Here is a 19627-nt window from a genome sequence, read left to right on the forward strand (position 1 = left end):
AGATCATTTTGAATTTTAATCCTATCCTCCAAAGCACTTGCAACCCTTCTCAGCTCAGTATTGTCCATGAACATTATAAGTGTGTACTCTCTATGCCATTATCTAAATCATTGATGAAGATATTGAACAGAACCAGACCCAGAACTGATCCCTGTGGGACTCCACTCAATATGCCCTTCCAACTTGACTGTAACCACTGATAACTACCCTCTGGGAACTGTTTTCCAACCATAAGAACATAAGAACCAGTTATTCATCCACCTTATAGTAGCTCCATCTAGGTTATATTTCCCTAATTCATCTCCTGTCCTTCTCAAATTCTCCCTTCTCTTCCCTGGCAGAAGCAGTGCTATGCTCTTCTCCTTTCCCAGAGTCACTAATTCCCTCTTTAAGGAGGGTCAAAACATTGGTAAGCAAGCATAAAAGCAGTTCTTTGCTGTCTCAAGCCCAGTGGCAACAGTAAGAACTCTCAGAAGAGATGCCTGGCTACGTTCCTCTTCTCTTCCACAGGAAACAAAATCTAAAGTTGAGGACTTTCCATTTGGAGGCAATTTCCTGTGTAGTTCAAAAACCAATGAATTATTGGAAAAAAATGAAAGAGACAAGATCTACACCTAGATCCCTGGGTCTCTTGCAGACTTTCAAAAGGAGATTTTCTAGATCTCTTCAGATTCCAAAGACAGTATAACCCACCTTATTCTTCTTCATTGAACAGAAGAAGACATCACTACCAATACCAACAACAACAATCTTTTGCTTCTCAGTCATACAAGAGATGGTCATTCAAGCCCAAAATGAAGCAAAATAATTGGCCTACCACTGCTTCTTTGCTTTCAGTGAGACCGCAGGTTTTCAGTGGTGTTTGAGAGCAGCAAAGCAATGTTGGATCCTGTTTTCCTTAAATTTGGAGACCTTTTAGTCAATGTTAGAGTGAGTGGCTAAAGATCGCCACAGACAGATAGGTGTTGGATACTATAAAGAATGGTTATACCATCCAGTCTGATACACTTCCTCCAAATCAACCTTCCTCTTTCTCTCTTTTCAGGAACCCCACTCATGGGACATTGTTAAGATCAGAGATCAGCTCTCTGCTAATTGAGAAAGCAATAGAGAAGGTTCTAATAAATCTCAGGAATCAAGAGTTCTGCTCCTGCTATCTTCTAATTCCAAAGAAAGATGGAGATCTTCATCCAGCCTTAGATCTAAGGAAGCTAAACAAGTACATCTGAAAGATGCATTTTGGAATATTAACCCTAGGATCCTTTATTCCTTCCCTATCCTTTCTAGACTGGTTTACTCTTGATCTCAAAGAAGCTTACTTTCATATTTCAATAAGACCATCATACAGGAAGTACCTTCCTTTTGCTGTAAGGCAGGACCATTTCCAATACAGAGTCCTCCCCTTTGTCCTCTCCATGGCACCCAAAGTCTTTACAAAGTGTCTATCTGGAGTAGCAGTGTTCTTCAAGAGATGAGGGGTTTCTGTCTTTCCATATTTTGATGACTGGCTCCCAATAGCAACCTCAGAGGATGAGCTGGAAGAGATCACAAAATTTGCATGCCCACTATTCTGAAATGTAGGTTTCTTTAATAAATTGAAAGAAATAATTACTGACCCCATCACAGAAAATTCCATTTCACAGGAGCTCGTCTCGATTCCCAAAGAGCAAAAGCATACATTCTGAGGGAGGATTCCCTGAAGATAAAGTGTACCTTTCAATCTTTGCTGCTGAATCCATGTCAGAGGGTAACGGGTTGGTTTTTTTTTTCTACCACTAATGGGTATGATGGTACATACGTCACAGCTTATGCAAGGTTTAGGATGAAACCACTCCAGCACTGGTTATCATAAACATCAGACTGTCAGTACTCAGTAGGGATATGATCATTACAGTTCCCAGTCAATTCCAAAGATCCATCTGGTGGTGGATGGATTGGGGAAATGTTCTGAGAGGAGTGTTATCCAGTCCTGTCTATGATAATCACAACAAGCTCTGCAAAAGCAGGCTAGGGTGCGTATATCGAGAAGTTTGTAACAAGGGGACTCTGGGGTTGACAGGAAGGTTGTCTCCATAGCAGCATTCTGGAATCAAGAGCAGTTTGTTTGGCACTCAGGTCTTTTCTCCCCCAGATTCAAGGGTCGGTGTGGCCACAGACAATATGACAGCAATGTACTATGTAAACAGATAAGGGGAAGCCCGATCACCACAGCTTTGCAAGGAGGCAATGAAACTTTGGGACTGGTGTATGGCTCAAAGGATGAGTCTGATAGCTTTACAGCCGGCTGGATCCCTCAACCAGAACTAAGCAGGGAATCCACACAGATGCATAAATGGTCTTTCAAAGACTCTGTAATCAGAGACATCTTTGCTCTTTGGGGTATGCCAAAGATAGATCTATCTGCAATAAGATTCAACAGGAAATACTGTTATTTTTGTTCCAGAGTGGGATTGGATACTCAATCTCTGTGCGATGGGCCGCCTGTCCCACACTGGGCTGTAAGGAGTTAATAGAGTCCTAGGGAGGCTGCACAGGAGGTAGCCAATCAGAGAAGGGCTGAGAGGAGCAGCCAATCAGGGCCAGGCAGGCCCATATAGGAAGAGCTGCAGGGGAGAGCAGGTTCAGTAGCTGCCTGGAGCTTGAGGAGGGAATATCAGGCTCCTAGCAGGAGGAAGGATCAGGCCCCTAGCAGGAGGAAGGAGTACCAGTAGGGACCGGGGAAGCTAGAGAGGACTCCTGGCTAGATACTAAGACTGGCAGGCTGAAGCCCTGACGTAAGGGCGAAGAAGGTGATGGAGATGCGGGGAAGTGCCCCAGGGAAATGAACTGAGGAGTCAGAGGGGAAGCAGCGAGTGGTGGCCATCTACAGGGTCCCTGGGCTGGGACCCAGAGTATTGGGCAGGCCTGGATTCCTCCCTCCCCCACTCACCACTGAGGAAGTGGCTGGACTGAGGGATGGCGATACCGTCCCCTGGAGGGGGGGAGCACAGTGTGTGGCATAGCCGGAGGGCTGTGTCATGAAGGGGACACTGCGTTCCTGGAAGCGACGTGAGTCCGGGAACTGAAGTGATGGCGGCGAGATGCCACCAGAAGAGGGTACACTGGCTAGGAGAGCTAATTCACAGAACAGCCAGCAGAAGGTGCCGCAGTGGTGAGTGAACTCTGTCACACTCTGTCAGATGTGTTCCTCCTTGGATGGGATGCAGAACTAATTTATGCATTCTCACCATTTCCTCTCATGTGAAGGTTGTGAGAAAAATAGGACTGGTCTTGGCCAGAATGATACCGATTGCCCCAGCATGGCTGTGACAGCAATAGTTCACGGGTTTGCTCCTGCTTTCCAAAAGTAACTAGAGATTCTTTCCAGTGTCAACAGACCTTCTGACACAAAAATAAGGGACAGTTTACCATCCTGATCCATTATCATTGCATCTGACAGCATGGGCAATCAGTCTCTAACAGAGCTGGAGAGGTCTTTCTCTATGGATATTCAACACGTTCTTCTTAATGCCAGAAGAAAATCAACTAGAAAATATTATGAATTAAAATGGAAATGATTTTCACTATGGCTATCTGATAGAAGATAGATCCTGTGTCAGCCCCTATTCAATCTATTTTAGAGTATTTGTTATATTTAAAGCGTCAAGGTTTATATGTTGCTTTGCTGAAGGAACATCTTACATGCAATAGCAGCTTCTCATATACAAATAGATGGTAAATCAGTATTCTTTCTTGAGGTTATTAAGTTTTTAGAGAGTTACTAAATTTGCACCCCACCCCAATGAGAGATCCTGTGGCACCATGGCACGTAAATTTAGCACTGTCACGGCTTATGTCTCCACCATTTGAGTCCTTATCATCTTGTTCCTTATTTCATCTATCAATTAAGACTGCCTTTATTATAGCAATAACATCAGCTAGGAGGATTAGTGAACTTCATGCTTTAATGGTTGACCCTTCATTTTATAAGGACAAAGAATTTCTTCATCTACATCCTGGATTCATACCAAAAGTCACCTCAAATTTCTTTATCAATCAGTCCATCACATTGCCAGTGTTCCCCTCCCCCACCCACTGACCTCATTCGAATAATGGTAGAATCAGAGCTATATTATCTGGATACAAAAAGAGTTTTATCCTTCTATTTGGTTAGGACTAAAGACTTTAGATTTTCAGTTAAATTGTTTGTTTCATATGCTGGTAACTGTAAAGGAAATCCTATTTCCATACAAACATTATCAAGATGGGTCAGACAGTTTATAATAGAAATTTATAAGCATGCTTCACAATTCCCCCTCCCCCACATCTGACTGTAGACTCCACTAGCGAGATTGCAGCCTTGGTGGCATGTTTGAAACAGGTTCCAATAACAGAAATTTTTAGAGCAGCCACGTGGCATTCAATACACACGTTTGTTTCCAAGCCATTATTTGTTAGATATCGCAACTAGCTCAGAGGCACAGATTGGAAGATTGATGCTACAGTCCTTGTTTAGCTAGTGCTCCTTACCCACCCGCCAACTCAATAGGCATACTATTTTCTAAACTCTCCCAAGAGTGGGAATATGCAGAGTCCATCTCAAAGAACCTCACTTACAGGTAAGTAACTTTCATTTCTCCATTACACCTGGCTGTAAGCTCAGTATCCTTTGCAAGCATAAATTCAGGATGAAAGTAAAAAATGCAAATACCCCCAAACCTTTATTATCTGTTAGCACCTAAAAGAGCTAGACTCTGAGTTACACGTCTCAGTCAACTGTAGATAACTGTTTGCAGCTGCACGCAGACACAATCGCTATGTTTAGCAGCTAACTGCTCATATGCATCATTTGCAACAGTCCATGCCAGTATTTTTTCCCCTCTGAATACCACTGGCCTCTGCTATTGGAACTCTGGTTGAATCTCCAGGGGGTGTCAGTGGTAGCAAGGGTTATTTCTGCTTCCTTTCAGTCAAGTACCAAAGGGCAACAGAACAGCAAATGGTACACGGGCATCTTTTAGTTCCAGCATTTCAGAGATACTCTATTCAGTAGTGGGCAACAGTGCATGCAGAGAATGACCTGTGCCTGAAATCCCCAAGAGCATCATTGTAAGATAAATGAGAGTAAATAAAGTATCATGAAATATGGGACAGGTCTATAGAAAGATGGCTCCCCCCATGCGCAAAATTCAGTTTCCCTGTGCAAAGAGCAAGTAAAATAGGATTTGCACAGGGGGCAAACAGAAGTCAGGTTTCTCCTCCCCATCCAGGAGGCAGGGCACTTGTGCAGTTGAGCTGCAACCCCTGGGTTGTAGTAGTGGCCACGACATTAATGAGGAGTTTGTGACAAGTGCAAGCTCACAGTTTACAGAGCTCCTGGGAACCACCTCTGCCATTTCCCAGAACTCTTACAGCCCCTGCCTATGCTCTCTGGTGGAGCGGGCCACTGGAGAACGTGGATCTGTAGCACACAAGAGGAATAAATTCATAATCCGGGGTGTATCCCCTCCACTACCCAGCCCCCAGTGCCGCATAAAGCCCCTCACTTCCCATAGCCTTTCCAAAGCCATGAACGAGCCTGGGGAATGTCACGCTCTCTTCCATCGGGCGTGCTGTTCATTTCCATTATAGTCAAAGTCTCCTGGCTGTCCACAGCTCAGCCCTTTGACTTTGGAGGCACTGCCGCAGGAGCAATGGATGCCAGAGAACACTTCCAAAGCCGTATGGGTTGCAGTTCTGTTCCTTTGTTGACTGTGTTTATCTCATACTTTAATGTGATTCTTGCAGTTAAAAAAAAATGGTAAGGAAGGTACAGTGATTGTACTCTGTTTTGTCTCCAGTTATACAGTTCAATTGAGTTTGGCAGAAGATGGCAGCTTCTCCAGGAGGGTGTCGCACCAAACAGGTTCTACTGGTAAGAAACAAAGCACTTTTTTTTTGTTGTTTCACAAACACAGCTCCACCAGGTGTACGTGGAGGTGGCGGTGCTTTAGAATGAAGGCTCTGAGGCTGAGGAGACATTGCCGAAGGAGACGAACATTGTCATCACTCAGACCTTTTGCTCTTCCGTCTTAGTGTTGAGGTTAATTTTCTGCCATTGGGGCGGAGACTGTCTTTTTGTTCTGTGCTTGTACAGGGTCTTGCACAAGGGTGTCCTGGTGAATGATTAGGGCTCCTAGTCACCTCACTAGCACAAATAACAACAATTTGAGAAGTAGTTGTCATCTTCTTAGTGCTGACCATTGCTTTCTGCCGTGCTATTACATGTGCATTACTTACACGTGCAGTGCAATTGTCACTCATGTATACGTTCCCCTCGGCACCCAATCCACAGAGAATATGAATGTACTTCTGCTCCCAGCTGGAAAATCCTGGGATTGTTGAAGTCAATGGTAGTTTTCCCACTGACTTAAGCGGAGCCAGGCTTTTGCTCATTGTCCTTTAGCTCAAGCTGTGTAGGCTCATGCTTTTAGCTCAGGTTATCACTAGTTCAATCATGTTGGACATCATTACACTATGCCATACAGTATTTTTCTTCACTTCCAATCTTAAATCATTGTGCATTGTTGCCATGTTCTACTAAACAGGTGACAAGTGTTCCAAGATTTCTAGTCCAATTTCAAGACCAAAGATATATGCATACATGTGGGATCAGTCATGCTGCATAAACGTTTCACCACTTCTCGGAATACTAGTCTACTGCAAAACTGTGAAGTAGGCAGGCGCCTGTGCCCCAGAGTCTGAATTCAGAATTGGGTCCACCCATCCCTTAATTCAGGGGTGGCCAACCTGTGGCTCCAGAGCCACATGATGCTCTTCACAAGTTAATATGCGACTCTGGGCTGGAGCTACAGGCACCAACTTTCCAATGTGCCAGGGGGTGCTCACTGCTCAACCGATGGCTCTGCCACGGGCCCTGCCCCCACTCCACCCCTTCCTGCCCCCTCCCCTGAGCCTGCCGTGCCCTTGCTCCTCCCTCCCCCCCCCAGAGCCTCCTGCACACAACAAAACAGCTGATCGGGAGGTGCAGGGAGGGAGAGGGAGGCGCTGATCGGCAGGGCTGCCCGTGGGCGGGAGGTGCTGGGAGCGGGGGTGGGGGAGCTGATGGGAGGCTACTGACATATTACTGTGGCTCTTTGGCAATGTACATTGGTAAATTCTGGTTCCGTCTCAGGATCAGGTTGGCCACCCCTGCCCTAATTTAACAGGTCTTACCTCTCTTTGGTACCAGTATGGTCCTCCTTGCCATAGTATCTGTTCATCTCACAGTCTTCATGTACTGAATGTCTTCAATGGATGTTTCAGCTGAGGCTTTAGAATCAGCTTATCACAGAGACAGCAGCCATCCTCAAGGGTCATATCTGGATCTGGGGCCAAACTTGCCTAACATTTGAGATTGTTCAGCTCCCGTTGTTTTGTTCGCTGCAGTTTCAAACCAGAGCCTTTTTAGTTGTATCCATCATTGCTTTATACATCAGTATTGATACACTAATATTTTAATATCATTTTGACAGCAGGCAGGTCTCTCTACAGTGCATATCCAAAATAATGCACTGTTATTGCACTGACACTAAAGTGCTTGTCACTAAATATCTCCTCACCTTCAGGCAACAAGCAATTAGTGTAACACAAACCCGTGTGAAAAGGAAAGCATGAGCACATTGGACTGATCACAATAAGTTGCGCTGGCCTATTTTCCAGCACAGATGGTACTAAAGGCCAAATTCAGAGGTAGGTCTAAGTTATTGTATGGAGGCTGGACCCTACTCTCAATTACACTCCTATACAACTGGAGTCACTCCCATCAGTTTCAGATGGAGGTAGTAGTTTAACTGAGAGCAGAATCTCTGGGGTCTGGTTTATATCACTTTACATATCACTTTTGAATCTGGCCCTTAGAAGAAGATTCTTTGTGGGATAGTGTAGCAGGGTGCTGGTGCAAAAGCACCTAATTAACCCTGCCCAGTCATCTCCAATCAGGGGAAGCAGATTGGGGCTGATGGAAAAGGCCTGATGCCTGCCTGAGTATTGGCAACACCTGCTGGCCTGACAAGCCAAGGGTTATAAAGGCTGGGAGAAAGCCAGAAGGCAGGGGGGCAGCCAGGGAGAGAAGTCAGTGAGGGAGGGAACTGGAGGTCTCCTAGCGGAAGGCTGTCTCTGCCTGGAAAGGAGGAGAGTAATCCTTTAAAACTTGTATGTAGATGGACACTTGCGGTGGGACAAAGTTAAGTTAATAAAGACATGGGTGTTGCACAACCCTGAAGCCTCTCTGAGCCTTATTGGGGAGGCCAAGTGGGCCCCAGGAAGAGGGGCGGGTCATGAACCCTGTTACAAATAGATACATTAATAAATAGTATAGCAACTGAATTGGGTCAGCAAAAATAGGACTCCTCTTTTACCCCCAAATTAGAGGTGATCCTATGCCATTTTGAACACTTCAGGGGTGTTTGGGTCCACTGTTTTGGTTCGAATCACAGTAGAAGTAAAGGACATGGGCCAAAATTTAGATCCAGATCCATATTTGAATTTTTTCAACGCCTCCCCAAAGTTTAGATCCAGGATTTTGGTTTGAACCTGTCTCTATTCCAAACCTTTCTCTTTCCCTTTAACCTGGACTTTGCTGAAACTCTTGCAATCTGGAAATGTTTTCCCCATTTTAAAAAAAAATTGTTCACTCATCTCTGCCCTTCTGGCTTCCGGACAGGACCAGAAGCTTCCACGATATCATAAGAACATCTTTTCCCATGTTTCCCATGGTATTTCTGGCCTGACAAAAGCAGAAAGAGCTGAGAACCTTGTAAGAAAGCATGTTTTTTGAGCTGTCCAGCTATATTGCTTGAATGAGCATCCACACTCTTGAATGTTTATTATCCATACTAAAACCCAAGTGTTTTGAAGTCTGCCTGGCATTAGGCACAAGAGAGATTTATCATATATTGAACTGATGGACACCAGCAATGAGAATAATGATGATAATGATTAATGTTCCTTTCCACAGAGAGAAACCCTTGAAGTCCTCTGAGGGTCTAGCAAAAAGAGAAGTAAAACCAGGAATTTCAAAAGCACTGCAAAGCAAAGAATAACAAATACGATTAAAAACTGCTCCAATCACCTGCCAGTCTTCCCACAAACACAAACTAAACAAGAAACCAAAAGCTGTTACTTTCACCTAGAACGGGATGACTTTGATATATTTTGGTCATCGATGCATGTTAAACTGCGATTCTGCTTTCTGAGAAACTAACACGGTTATAGAAAGGGGAGTTAGATTTTATTCTGGCTCATGCATTCTAACGAGAATTGCTCACTAATTTCCATTGAATGGCCAAAGTCTACCCCCAGAGTTCTGCATCCCCACTAGAAAAAACTGGGATTACAGACGACAGTATATGACAACACTGAACCTGATTCTCCATTGGCCTGCTTTCTGAGTCAATAATTTCTGCCAGTGCAAAACTCTGCTAAATCAGTTTAGTGTAAATGACTCCACAAGGAGGAAGGCAACAGAGAGTCAAGCCCATGGGGTTTTGCACATGTGTAACCCAGAGCAGAACCAGTTCTGCAGAATCTTTATTGTTGGTGCTGATGTGCAAACCAGAAAGAACCCAGCTTGACTCTCAAATCCCAGTCTGTGTTTATGGGGCTGACAGCTAGTGAGAACCTATCTTTAATTTTTAATTATTTTAAACTGAGCAGATATGATCCGGAAATCACTGGGACATGATCAGCTCAAAACCCATGATGCTACTTTTACAATTGCTCTTCAAAGCAGAAGTGCACTTTGAGAGATAACATTCCAGAGTTTCTTCAACAGAGAAAATATTGGGTGAGATCCTCACCCTACTCGAGCCACTTTACACTGGGCAAAAGAGCTCGAGCAATGCAAGGCAGCCCTAAAACCATTGGTTCAGGTTGAAGGAGGATTCCCTTTGAGCAGGAACCACAGAAGACTGTGGTAAGCCTATGTTCCGAGGATCCCATTGCAGCCCAGGGGTAGGAGGTGAGCCAGGGACTGGGCTGGGAGTGGGAGGAACATGTCAGGGGTGGAGCCACATCACACAGTGCTACAGAGATTGTGGAGCATCCTGGGGAGATGGTGTAATTCAGACTGGTCCCTGGGGATGGTAAATTACTCCAGGATCTCTCCATCCTTTGGAATGGTCCAGGATCAGGAGGCCACAAAAGCGGCTTAACGCCACCAGGCTGGGCTGTGAGGCAAAGCATTGAGTTTAACCCTGGGCCCTCTCGTGGTTGCATTTAGATACACCATGCATTTATGTTTTATTTGACAAGAAAGAAACTTTCAGGAGGCTTTACAGGCTTTTAAAACACACTCTATTGCTAATCAGATCAAAGCTGAAATTCCTAATTGCTCACTATTATATTTTAATTGCCATATGACCCTGCTATGCCCCTCAACATAAATAGTCCTGGAGCACTTTAAGTCTTATGAATGAATTCACCGGGGGCTGCTAATGCTCCCGTAGAAAAAGATCTGACTGTAAATGTTACCAGAGAAACCACTGCCATCTTTCCCGCTGCCTTTTTTATATACGTTTGCAAGATAATTTTCTTTTTCTTATTTTTGGCTGCTACGTGAAAGTCCCCAGAGGAATTTAAACCACAGAAAAACAACATTAAAGTGATCTGCTGACACCTCCTGCAAAACTTTGAGAAAACATTTTATTTAGAGAGAGTTCAGCTGCTTGTAGATCATATGAACTCTGTATTCCTGTGTTGACTCCCTTCTAATGAAAGAGAGATTTCCATAAAAACAGAATCTTTGATTCTTCAGGGCTTATCGTCCCCCCTGTTTATCCCTTCACCTGCAGCTAAAAGTCATTCTCTGACATCCAGACTGGTTGCTGTGGAAGGGATTATGATGCTACCTCAGGGTGGGAGATATCAGGTGTGGGGTGCGCAGATGAACTCAAACCTTTACAAAAAACAGAGGCCTGGGGCTTTCTCATCTGGAAAAAAGAGGGATGAGATTGACACTTCCCTCTCTCAAAAGGGTGTTTTGAGGAAAACTTCATTAATACGTGTGATGTGCTCTAACTTTGGTGATGTGCTAAGAACTGACATCTCCCATGATCACCACAGTCTGATGAAGTCCCTCAACAAGAGGGGAGAAAGTAGTGCATCGGAGAGCCCAGCCCATTGAATGGGAGCATAACACACCCAAGTACAATGACCAGGAGGCACCGCAGTGCCATTTTGTATCAAAATATTGCAGTTTTTGGATGAAGTATTTCCATTTTCAACATTTTGCTGAAAAGCCATCAGGTTCAGGACTAGTTCATCAGAGCAATGCTGCATTGGCAGTTTTCTGGAGAGAGCTGCAATATTTACTGACGTGGTATCAAAGGGAAAGAAGTCTTGAAACCATGGTGGTACAGCTGGGCAAATGCTTCATTAAAATGTTTGGGAACATTAGTTCGAATAACCCGCCTGGACATTGGTGACTTTCTGCAGACATTTTCTGCAGACATTCACAGAAGTGTGGTTTTGTTGGTCAGAATGTTCGCAGAAAGTGAAAGTTTCACAAATACAAATGTGAATGGGATTGGTGTAAAGTATCTGCAGCGGCCATCTTGAAATCACCTTGGTGTTGCTCTTCCTGTTTATAAAAGTTTTAGTCATCCAATCAGGGAGCAACCACAATACCTTGTTCCTCGGACAGCCAATTACACCCCACCCATAATAGCAAACAGGTGACGACCTATCCAAATAACAAACTGTAAGGCTAAAATATGTATGTATAAATTGCTCATTGAAGGATACATTTTGATAACCTTATTCACATAAAGTAATACCTTACACCGCAAGTAGTTCCATCGAAGTCAGTGGGTTGGAGTAGCATAATTAGAGATGATTGGAAAAGTAAAACAAAATCATGAAAATTTTATTTATTTATTTTTTTGAAAAAAAAAATAATTAAGTTTAATCGTAATCTAACCCTGAATACTTTTGAGTGACTTATTAAATTGCACAAATCAAAAGCCTGTAAGCAGTTAGCACACAGAGGGGAGAAAGATCTCAATTTGCCAATTATTTGTGCCCAGATAAAACCATTAGCGTTATCAATGATGGTCCTGTTTATTATTTGTATTATCTAGCACCTAGGGACCCCAGTCATGAACCAAGACTCTATTGTACTGGTTGCTGTACAAACAGAAGAAAAGACAGTTCCTGCCCCAAAGAGAATACGGTTAATTATATGTTTATTGTTCACTTTCATCAGAGTAATGCTGCATTGGCAGTTTTCTGGAGAGAGCTGTAATATGTACTGACATGGTATCAAGGGGAAAGAAGGCATGAAACCATGGCAGGGTGCAACACAGAGAAGGAAACAGTCACTGCTTCAAGGAGATTAGACTTAATTAGAGAGAAAATAAATTCAAACAATTAATCTGCTGGATGGACATGACTGTCGTATCTCCAAGCAGATTGAATATCCCCTTTTTGGTAATTTATACACGTCTTCTAACATTGTCCTACAATACAATCCTGTTCATTTTTATACAACATCCTTAGCACTATGGGATAGAGCTAGATGAAGACACCCTTAGACTTTGGAGGAGGGATTCCAAATCTGACTCCAGATCCATATTCGAAATTTCACAAATATCCCCTATCTATAGAATAGATCCAGCGTTTACTTGAATTCTGGGTGTTTGAAATCCAGATCCATTTTTTAAAACCGCAGCTCGAGCTCATCTCTAGTTAAGACACATTGTCATCAAATGTTTCACAGAAAGAGTCAGTCATGGGTGAGGGGGAAAGGAAAGTAATCACCAGTCGGGGTTCTGTAACAGGGAAAGTGACTCATTCAGTTGGATGGTGCAGAGTTGGCAGATAGTTTCATATAGGTAATACAGCACCAGAGTGATAGAACCCCACCACCCCCATCCCTAATAAGGAGAGCCCCTGTGAGGGGCTGAGTGGACTAGAGACTGCAAGAGGAGAAGTCAACAGAAAAACAAGCGGACATAGGTGGGGGAGTCCGTGGAGACTTTTGACAATAAAAGGACTTTTTAAACTGGATTCGGAGATGGATTAGAAGCCAAAGCAGGTGATGGTGGATTGATATGGTCCTGCTTTTTGCAGCGAGGGAATAGTATGGCCATAATTTGATGAACTCCCTGTCATCTGGAGGAGAATCCTATGTATCAATTAGTTTGGAAATGGACATTGGTTTGACTCCAATTTGACTGCTGCATATAGCTGCAACTTTACCCAGATTATGAGAAAGAGAGACCAGTAGATAGACAGAGGGTGAGAGAGTTGTGTTTATATGGATGTATGAATAGGGAGAGCGGGAGAGAGACAGACTGAGAGGTGAGTGGGTGGGTGGATGGAAGATGGAGTGTGTTTGAGATGATGGAAAACTTACCTTTTCTGGGGAAAAAGCAAATGGAGATCATCTTTAAAAGTACATTTCTTGCGTGAGTTATTTCAGAAGGAAAGAAACTGCAAATTATTTTAAAAGCCAGGATTCTGTTAACTAAAGAAGCCTCTGGAGGAGCTGAAAAGCAGCATCAAAAGCCTGCTAACAGCTTTTAAAAATTCTATTGTATCCAAGCGGTCGGAGCTCGTCTGGCAAACCGTGCCAGTGGCTCCTGTCAGCTTTTTGCCTGGCTGAAATCAGGTGGGCTGAGCCAGTTTGAATAGCGTCATGTCTGGGTTATTTCCAAAAGCTGCTGGGCATCGCCAAACAAAACCTTTTAGTCACTGTGGGGCGACTGCTGGAGGCTGATGCAGAGGATGCCAATCAAAGTGCAGCACAACAGTGTGTCCAGAAAATCATCTGCTTGATGTGACTTAAAAGCCACAGCGGATGAGCTGAGCTGTACAGAAAATTTAATTAAAAAGAGACACATTTAATAACTCAGACATAAAGCAAACATGCACATGCCAGATGAAGGCTCGTGGGGCACTGAATGAAATCACTGGCAGGTAGGTAATGGCTAGTGGTTTTCTAAGGCGACCGACACGTGTTTGTTCCCAAGTGGATCTTGGATTTGGAAGAAAATCATTTGAAAGGTCAGAGCCCTGAGACAGAAGCTGTTGTCCCACTGCTGATAGTTTTAGGCAGGCCCAGTCTCCAGGTCCTAGGTCTGGCAGACTCAGGACATGAACCCAGGTTTCCTGACTGGGTCCAGTGCACTAATCACTGGATCCCACTGAATCCCCAATAGCTGTGTATGCAGGAAGCCTGTCTTTGGCAGGAGCTAAGTCAAGATGCTTCAGAGCATCAGTCACCTAGTGTTGCCCCTACTTTTGCTGTATTCTAACATGGGCAGGGAACTTCGGGAGCCCAGCTGACGACTGGGTTGGCCCTGAAGTAATAATGCTTGGAATGATATCCTCAGCTGGGTCATTTACGTGTTCTTCTTATTCATGTAACTGACCCTTCTCGGAGTCGGACCCTCCATGTTAGGAGTGGTGAGGTGAGGGACGGGGAGGAGAGTCATACTCTATTTGTGGGTAATCCTTGTACCTGATGTGGAGGGTACTTTACTCTACCCATGCCAGCGGATTCATCTCAAGGGAAGGCTTGCAGTGATACTGGCTAAATGAGGGCAGAATCCTATTCGTTCCAATTCATGCCTATATCCTGGACTGGAGCTAATGGGATTCACACATCAACAGAAATATGCATACATCTTTAGGTAGGATACAAGAGCTTGATGTTAGGGCGATTCAGCAGAAGAGCAGGGTGTTGCTAGCCAGGGCCCAAGAATGTGCTTATCTTCTACAGGTATTTGAGTAAGAAGCTAATTTGCCTTCACACACATGCATGGGGTAAACTTCCATAGCTGTATTTCATTAAATGGGGCCATTAGCTACACAGCTAACTTGGCTGTGAACTTAACTGTCTGGATACACCCAGCCCTTGTCCAGGCTTGAGCCTCTGGTGCTAGATTAGAGCAGTCCGGGGGTTGCTTTCACTTACGCCAGATGCAAATGTCCCCAAAGGGGAAGGATCAAGATGGTTCAGGGACATCCCAGACATGCACCTTTTTCCTCTGGAATCACCCTCCACAATTTGTAGTTCCCTCTGGATGTTTGCACCAGCTTCCTGGCCAGAGGATCTAGCTCAGTATGTGATCATGTATCATAGTCAATGTAATCATAAAGGTCTCAGAAAATAAGTTGTCTTCTCCACCCATCTGTTATTCCTGGTGTAACAGGGTGGCTTGCCCCTTAATGGCTGGAGGGCCTGGGGCTAGCCAACCCTGATAACTAAAGAAGGAATACCTGTGTGAAAGTAGCTGACAGCAGCAGGTGCTCAAGAAGCCTGAGGAGCTGTAGCCGGCTTGAAGAAGCAGCTGTAAGTTAGGCCTGTGCAGTGACTTGGAACAGTGAATGGCGACCCAGCTCTGAAAAAGAGGGCTGGAAATCCCCCAATTAAGAGGTGTGGGCTAGGACCTGGAATGCCACTGTGTCCTTGAGGACTGAAATGAATTGGACCTCAGGTGGGAAATGTTTTAATTTCCTTTGGATTGTGCTGAGATCGCTCTGCAAAAGGGGAAAACAGAGGCAGGGTGCTGCAGAGTAAACTCTCGCATGGGACTGTAGGGGTGCGGGACTCACCCCTGTGGCACCCCCTGCTGGCCGTCCAGGGAATTAGCTCTTTTCCAGCCTCCGGAGCGCCCTCTGCAGGCTGGTGTCCCGCTGCCGCCTGGCCCCCGTGTCCCTCCTGGACCCCGTGTCCCTCCTGGACCCAGTGCCCCATTATCTGGGGTGCTACCCCTTGGCAGTAACCCCTTTATCTCAGGGTCTTCTCTCTCCAAGGAGCCCCCACCCACTATCCCCACCTCGCCTCAGTATAGGGCTACTGCCAGTCATTGTCTAGCCCCCGCGCCCAGGGGCAGACTGCAGTATCAGCCTACTCATCACTGGCAAGGTTGGGTTTGGACCTGCTGCCTTGGCCTACTCCTGGGCTGCCCTCTGCAACCCCCAGTACCCGTTGTCCTTGTGCTAGGCCGCAGCCTGGGGCTTTCCAGGCTGGAGCCTCCCCAGCTCCTTTGTCTTTCCCCAGCCCTGCTCCACTCAGGTCCCTCCCTCTCAGAAGCTAGAGGGAGTCTGTCTGTGCTCCTGCCTCAAAGTTTTTTTATAGGGCCAGCTGAGGCCTGATTAGGGCGTGGCACAGCTGAGGTTGCCTCCCAATCAGCCTAGTAGCTTTTCCCCTGCCACAGCCCTCTCCCAGGGCAGTCTTTAAACCCCTCAGGGCTGGAGCGGGTGACCACCCCGGTACAGGGACCTTCAGCACAGACCTCGGTCACTTGAGCTCCAGGGCTGTCTTCATTAGAAGATAGCAGTAGTAGACTGTTCTCCTCTAATAAGATGGCCAGTAGAAAGAACCCAACACATCGCCCCCTTGTGCTAGGCACTATACAAACCCATAGTGAGGGACCGTCCCTCCCCCGCAAGAGCTTACAGTTTCAACGGACAAGACAGACAAAGGAAAGGTGAGTATCTCTGTTTTTCACAGGGGGAGCTGAGCTAGAGAGACCAAGAACTAGATTTGCAAAAGAACTCGGCACAGGCAATTGGGGACATACGTTCAAAGGAGTCACTTAAGAGCTAAAAGCAGTGGTGAGATTTTCAAAAGACCTCAGCGTGTGAGGTGCCAAACTCTTGAAAATCTAGACATGGGTGTGACCATGGTAGCTGCACACTTCTGAAAATCTGGCCCAGGTTGTGGGTGCTCAGCACTAAAAATATGGCCTTTTTTCTCTTGCCCAAGGTGCTTAGGTCAGAGCCTAAGATATCCTGAGTTCCTAGCCAGTGTCTGCATACAGCCATCTGATTCTGATCTCATTTACATCAGTGCCAATTAATGCCTTCCTGAAGTTATCTGAGTCACATGAGTGTAATTGTGAAAAAGCAGATCTAGCTGAATGGTTGGGAGTGCAAATATGGAAGGCATAGTTTAGGCCAAGAGAGCTCAAGGGATTTTCTCAGTTATTTTACATACCTCTGTGGACACATTATATTGGACACAAAAGAGAATTTGTTTGAGAGAAAAAATAATAGAAAAAGCAGAGAAGCATAAGAATATAAGAATGGCCTTACTGGGTCAGACGAAGGGTCCATCTAGCCCAGTATCCTGTCTTCCGACAGTGGCCAGTGTCAGGTGCCCCAGAGGAAATGAACAGAACAGGTCATCATCAAGTGATCCATCCAGTTGCCCATTCCCAGCTTTTGGCAAACAGGCTAGGGCTACCATTCCTGGCCAAATAAAAGAATGCTTATAACAGGCTATAAAAAGGACAATTTTTTATCGGTATTTTCATGTAAAATATATCCCTATATTTGAAAATGTTCTAATAAGCTGTATAAGTTTCATGGCACTTCCGTACTGTCCCCAGGCAGCCTGTGGTGAGAGTGTAAAGTTAGAGAAACCCAGACCAGCTGAGATTGTTGGGGTGGAAAGCACTGGCTGGACTGCTTCCCTTAGTTGTCAGAAGGATTGAACCTTGAAGCCAAAAGGTAGGCTCGGTCATTGTAGCATAAGTCAATTCATTGTATTATTGCACTACATTCAGAAGCATTAAACCCAGAGGACTTTCCCCCCTTTTAAATAGCTCTCAATAGAAGATGCCTGAGGCTCCTGGGTTCTACTTGTAACTTGCGAAAAAGGGATGCAGTGAGTGAGTGAATACAACCAGGAAATCTTATAGATAAAGAAGACAGGGAACAAATCGTTCCCATTAGTGAGTGAGGGCCGAGCAGGAAGCACAACTCAAGGCTGTAGTAGAGAAAATCTATGGGGATGATTGTTAGGGGAAACTTTTTTTGGCCGGATTCACAGCTAGTGTAAATGGGGGTAGCTTACACCAGCTGAGGAGGTGGCCGTCTGCTGCTAAGAAGAATTAGTAAGTAGCGCAAGCTGCCAAGGGAGGAGTTGGGGGAGCCCCGTCACTGGAGATAGCCTAACCTTAACCGTGACTATGTCCATGCTACGAGCCAAGGGTGTGATTCCACTGCTTGCGTACGCATATTCGCGCTAGCTCTGATCGAGTTGCTGTGAGTACAAATAGCAGTGTCGCCACAGTAGCAGCAGCAGAGGTGTGACTCAGCTGAACCAAGTACAAACCTGCCTGAAACCAGTGAGTATGTACTCGGCATGGCGAAACTGGGCCTTTGATGTCACTTGGCTATACTGCCAATACTCTCATTGAGATAGAGTGAGTATGTGTAGATGGATGGGATTAACACCCCAGCTCTAATGTAGACATAGCCTTATGGAGCTATCTGTATAATCTGGAGGGCAGTTTATGTTACCTTCCCCACAACCCTGAGACAAGGGGCATGGCAGGGCAGGGATATGGGTGGACTACCATTCCCTTCTACAATCCCCAGTTGGCTGGATGGTCATCTGAGTGATCTTGCCCCCAGGCTGTTCAATCTGTGCCTAGAGTTAGGGGCAGATAGAGAAATCAGGAAGTCTTTTAATGAATGGGGGTGGTTGCTGGATGCTGATGCGGGGTGGGAAGTGATCATAGCAGAGAATCTGACCCATGTATTTTATTGTTAATGACCATTTTCTGCATCTTCACGAAGTTGCACTCTACAGCATTATTTCTAACGGTACCCACCATCCTTGCAAAGGGGTTTGGTTTAGTGGCTTCAGGACTAGCTGCCAGGATTCTTGGACTCTATTTCTGGCTTTGCCACCTAATTACGGTGTGACCTTGGCCAAGTCAATTAGAGCCATTTACTCTTGTGTAATCAGTGGAGTCACTCTGGATTTACAACTGTACAGCTGAGAGCATAATTTGGCCCTTAACTGCTCTCTCCAACTCATTTTCCCAATTTGTAAAACAGGCATTGTGCAGTAATACCTAGATCCCTCAATGCAGTGTTGGGAAACTTACTTATCTGTTGTTTACAAGATGCTTTGAGAACCTGGCACAAAAGGGACTGTAATAAGTGCAAAGCATTACAATTCTTATTCAGAGATAGGATTTAAGGCACTGCAAGACCATCGGGGGGGCGGGGGGAAATGGTAGTGTCTAGGGATCTACCTTCGTCATCTCTTGTTTGTTGTGCTTCTGGCCTTTAAAACAAAAACAAGCTCCTGCCATTGAGTAATTTGGAAGAAGCTGTCAACTTTTTTAACGAGAAGTGACAAGACATGCCCCGGAGGAGTGGGGGAGCTGACTTAGCGTTTGTGAGATTTATGATAAGGGATTCACACAAGTGCTGAGGCTAAAAGAAGATAAATCCCCATAGACAAATACTCCCAATAATTGAATTACAAAGCCATTATCGTGTGCTGAACAGAGCAACTTTATGACTCTGTTGTGACAGGATAAAGCTTGTTAGAATATTTATGCTCATAGGATGATTTCAGCGTAAGGCTCTCAAAAAACCAAGCATGCTTTTCCACCTGTCTGTTATGGCTAATTAGCCTTTCTGGGTAATGCAAGGAATGAGAAGACGGAGAAGCATTAGAAATGGAAAATGAGGAACTGAAGGAATGTTGCACTGAACCAAAATAAATATTACTAAGCACAGAGCCAGCCAAGGGATACATACTGACAGCTGCTGGAGTCTCATGCCTGGAAACGGGGATGGGGCAGGTATGCAGATGTCGTTTTCAAGCATCACATTTGGATCTGACTTTTCCAAG

At 45.0% G+C, this 19627-nt stretch overlaps 1 protein-coding gene across 1 annotated transcript in view; it reads left to right on the plus strand.

The window, feature by feature from the left end:
- Nucleotides 1–19627, plus strand: part of SORCS1 (sortilin related VPS10 domain containing receptor 1) — a 430514-nt gene that overhangs the window by 295438 nt on the left and 115449 nt on the right. Inside the window, exon 6 of the mRNA XM_045024608.1 lies at nucleotides 5820–5893. Within this exon, the coding sequence (XP_044880543.1) occupies nucleotides 5820–5893 (74 nt within the window). The remainder of the gene's footprint in view (nucleotides 1–5819; nucleotides 5894–19627) is intronic.

Source organism: Mauremys mutica, chromosome 7 (assembly GCF_020497125.1).
Source record: "Mauremys mutica isolate MM-2020 ecotype Southern chromosome 7, ASM2049712v1, whole genome shotgun sequence".
In the NCBI taxonomy this organism is placed as follows: domain Eukaryota; kingdom Metazoa; phylum Chordata; order Testudines; family Geoemydidae; genus Mauremys; species Mauremys mutica.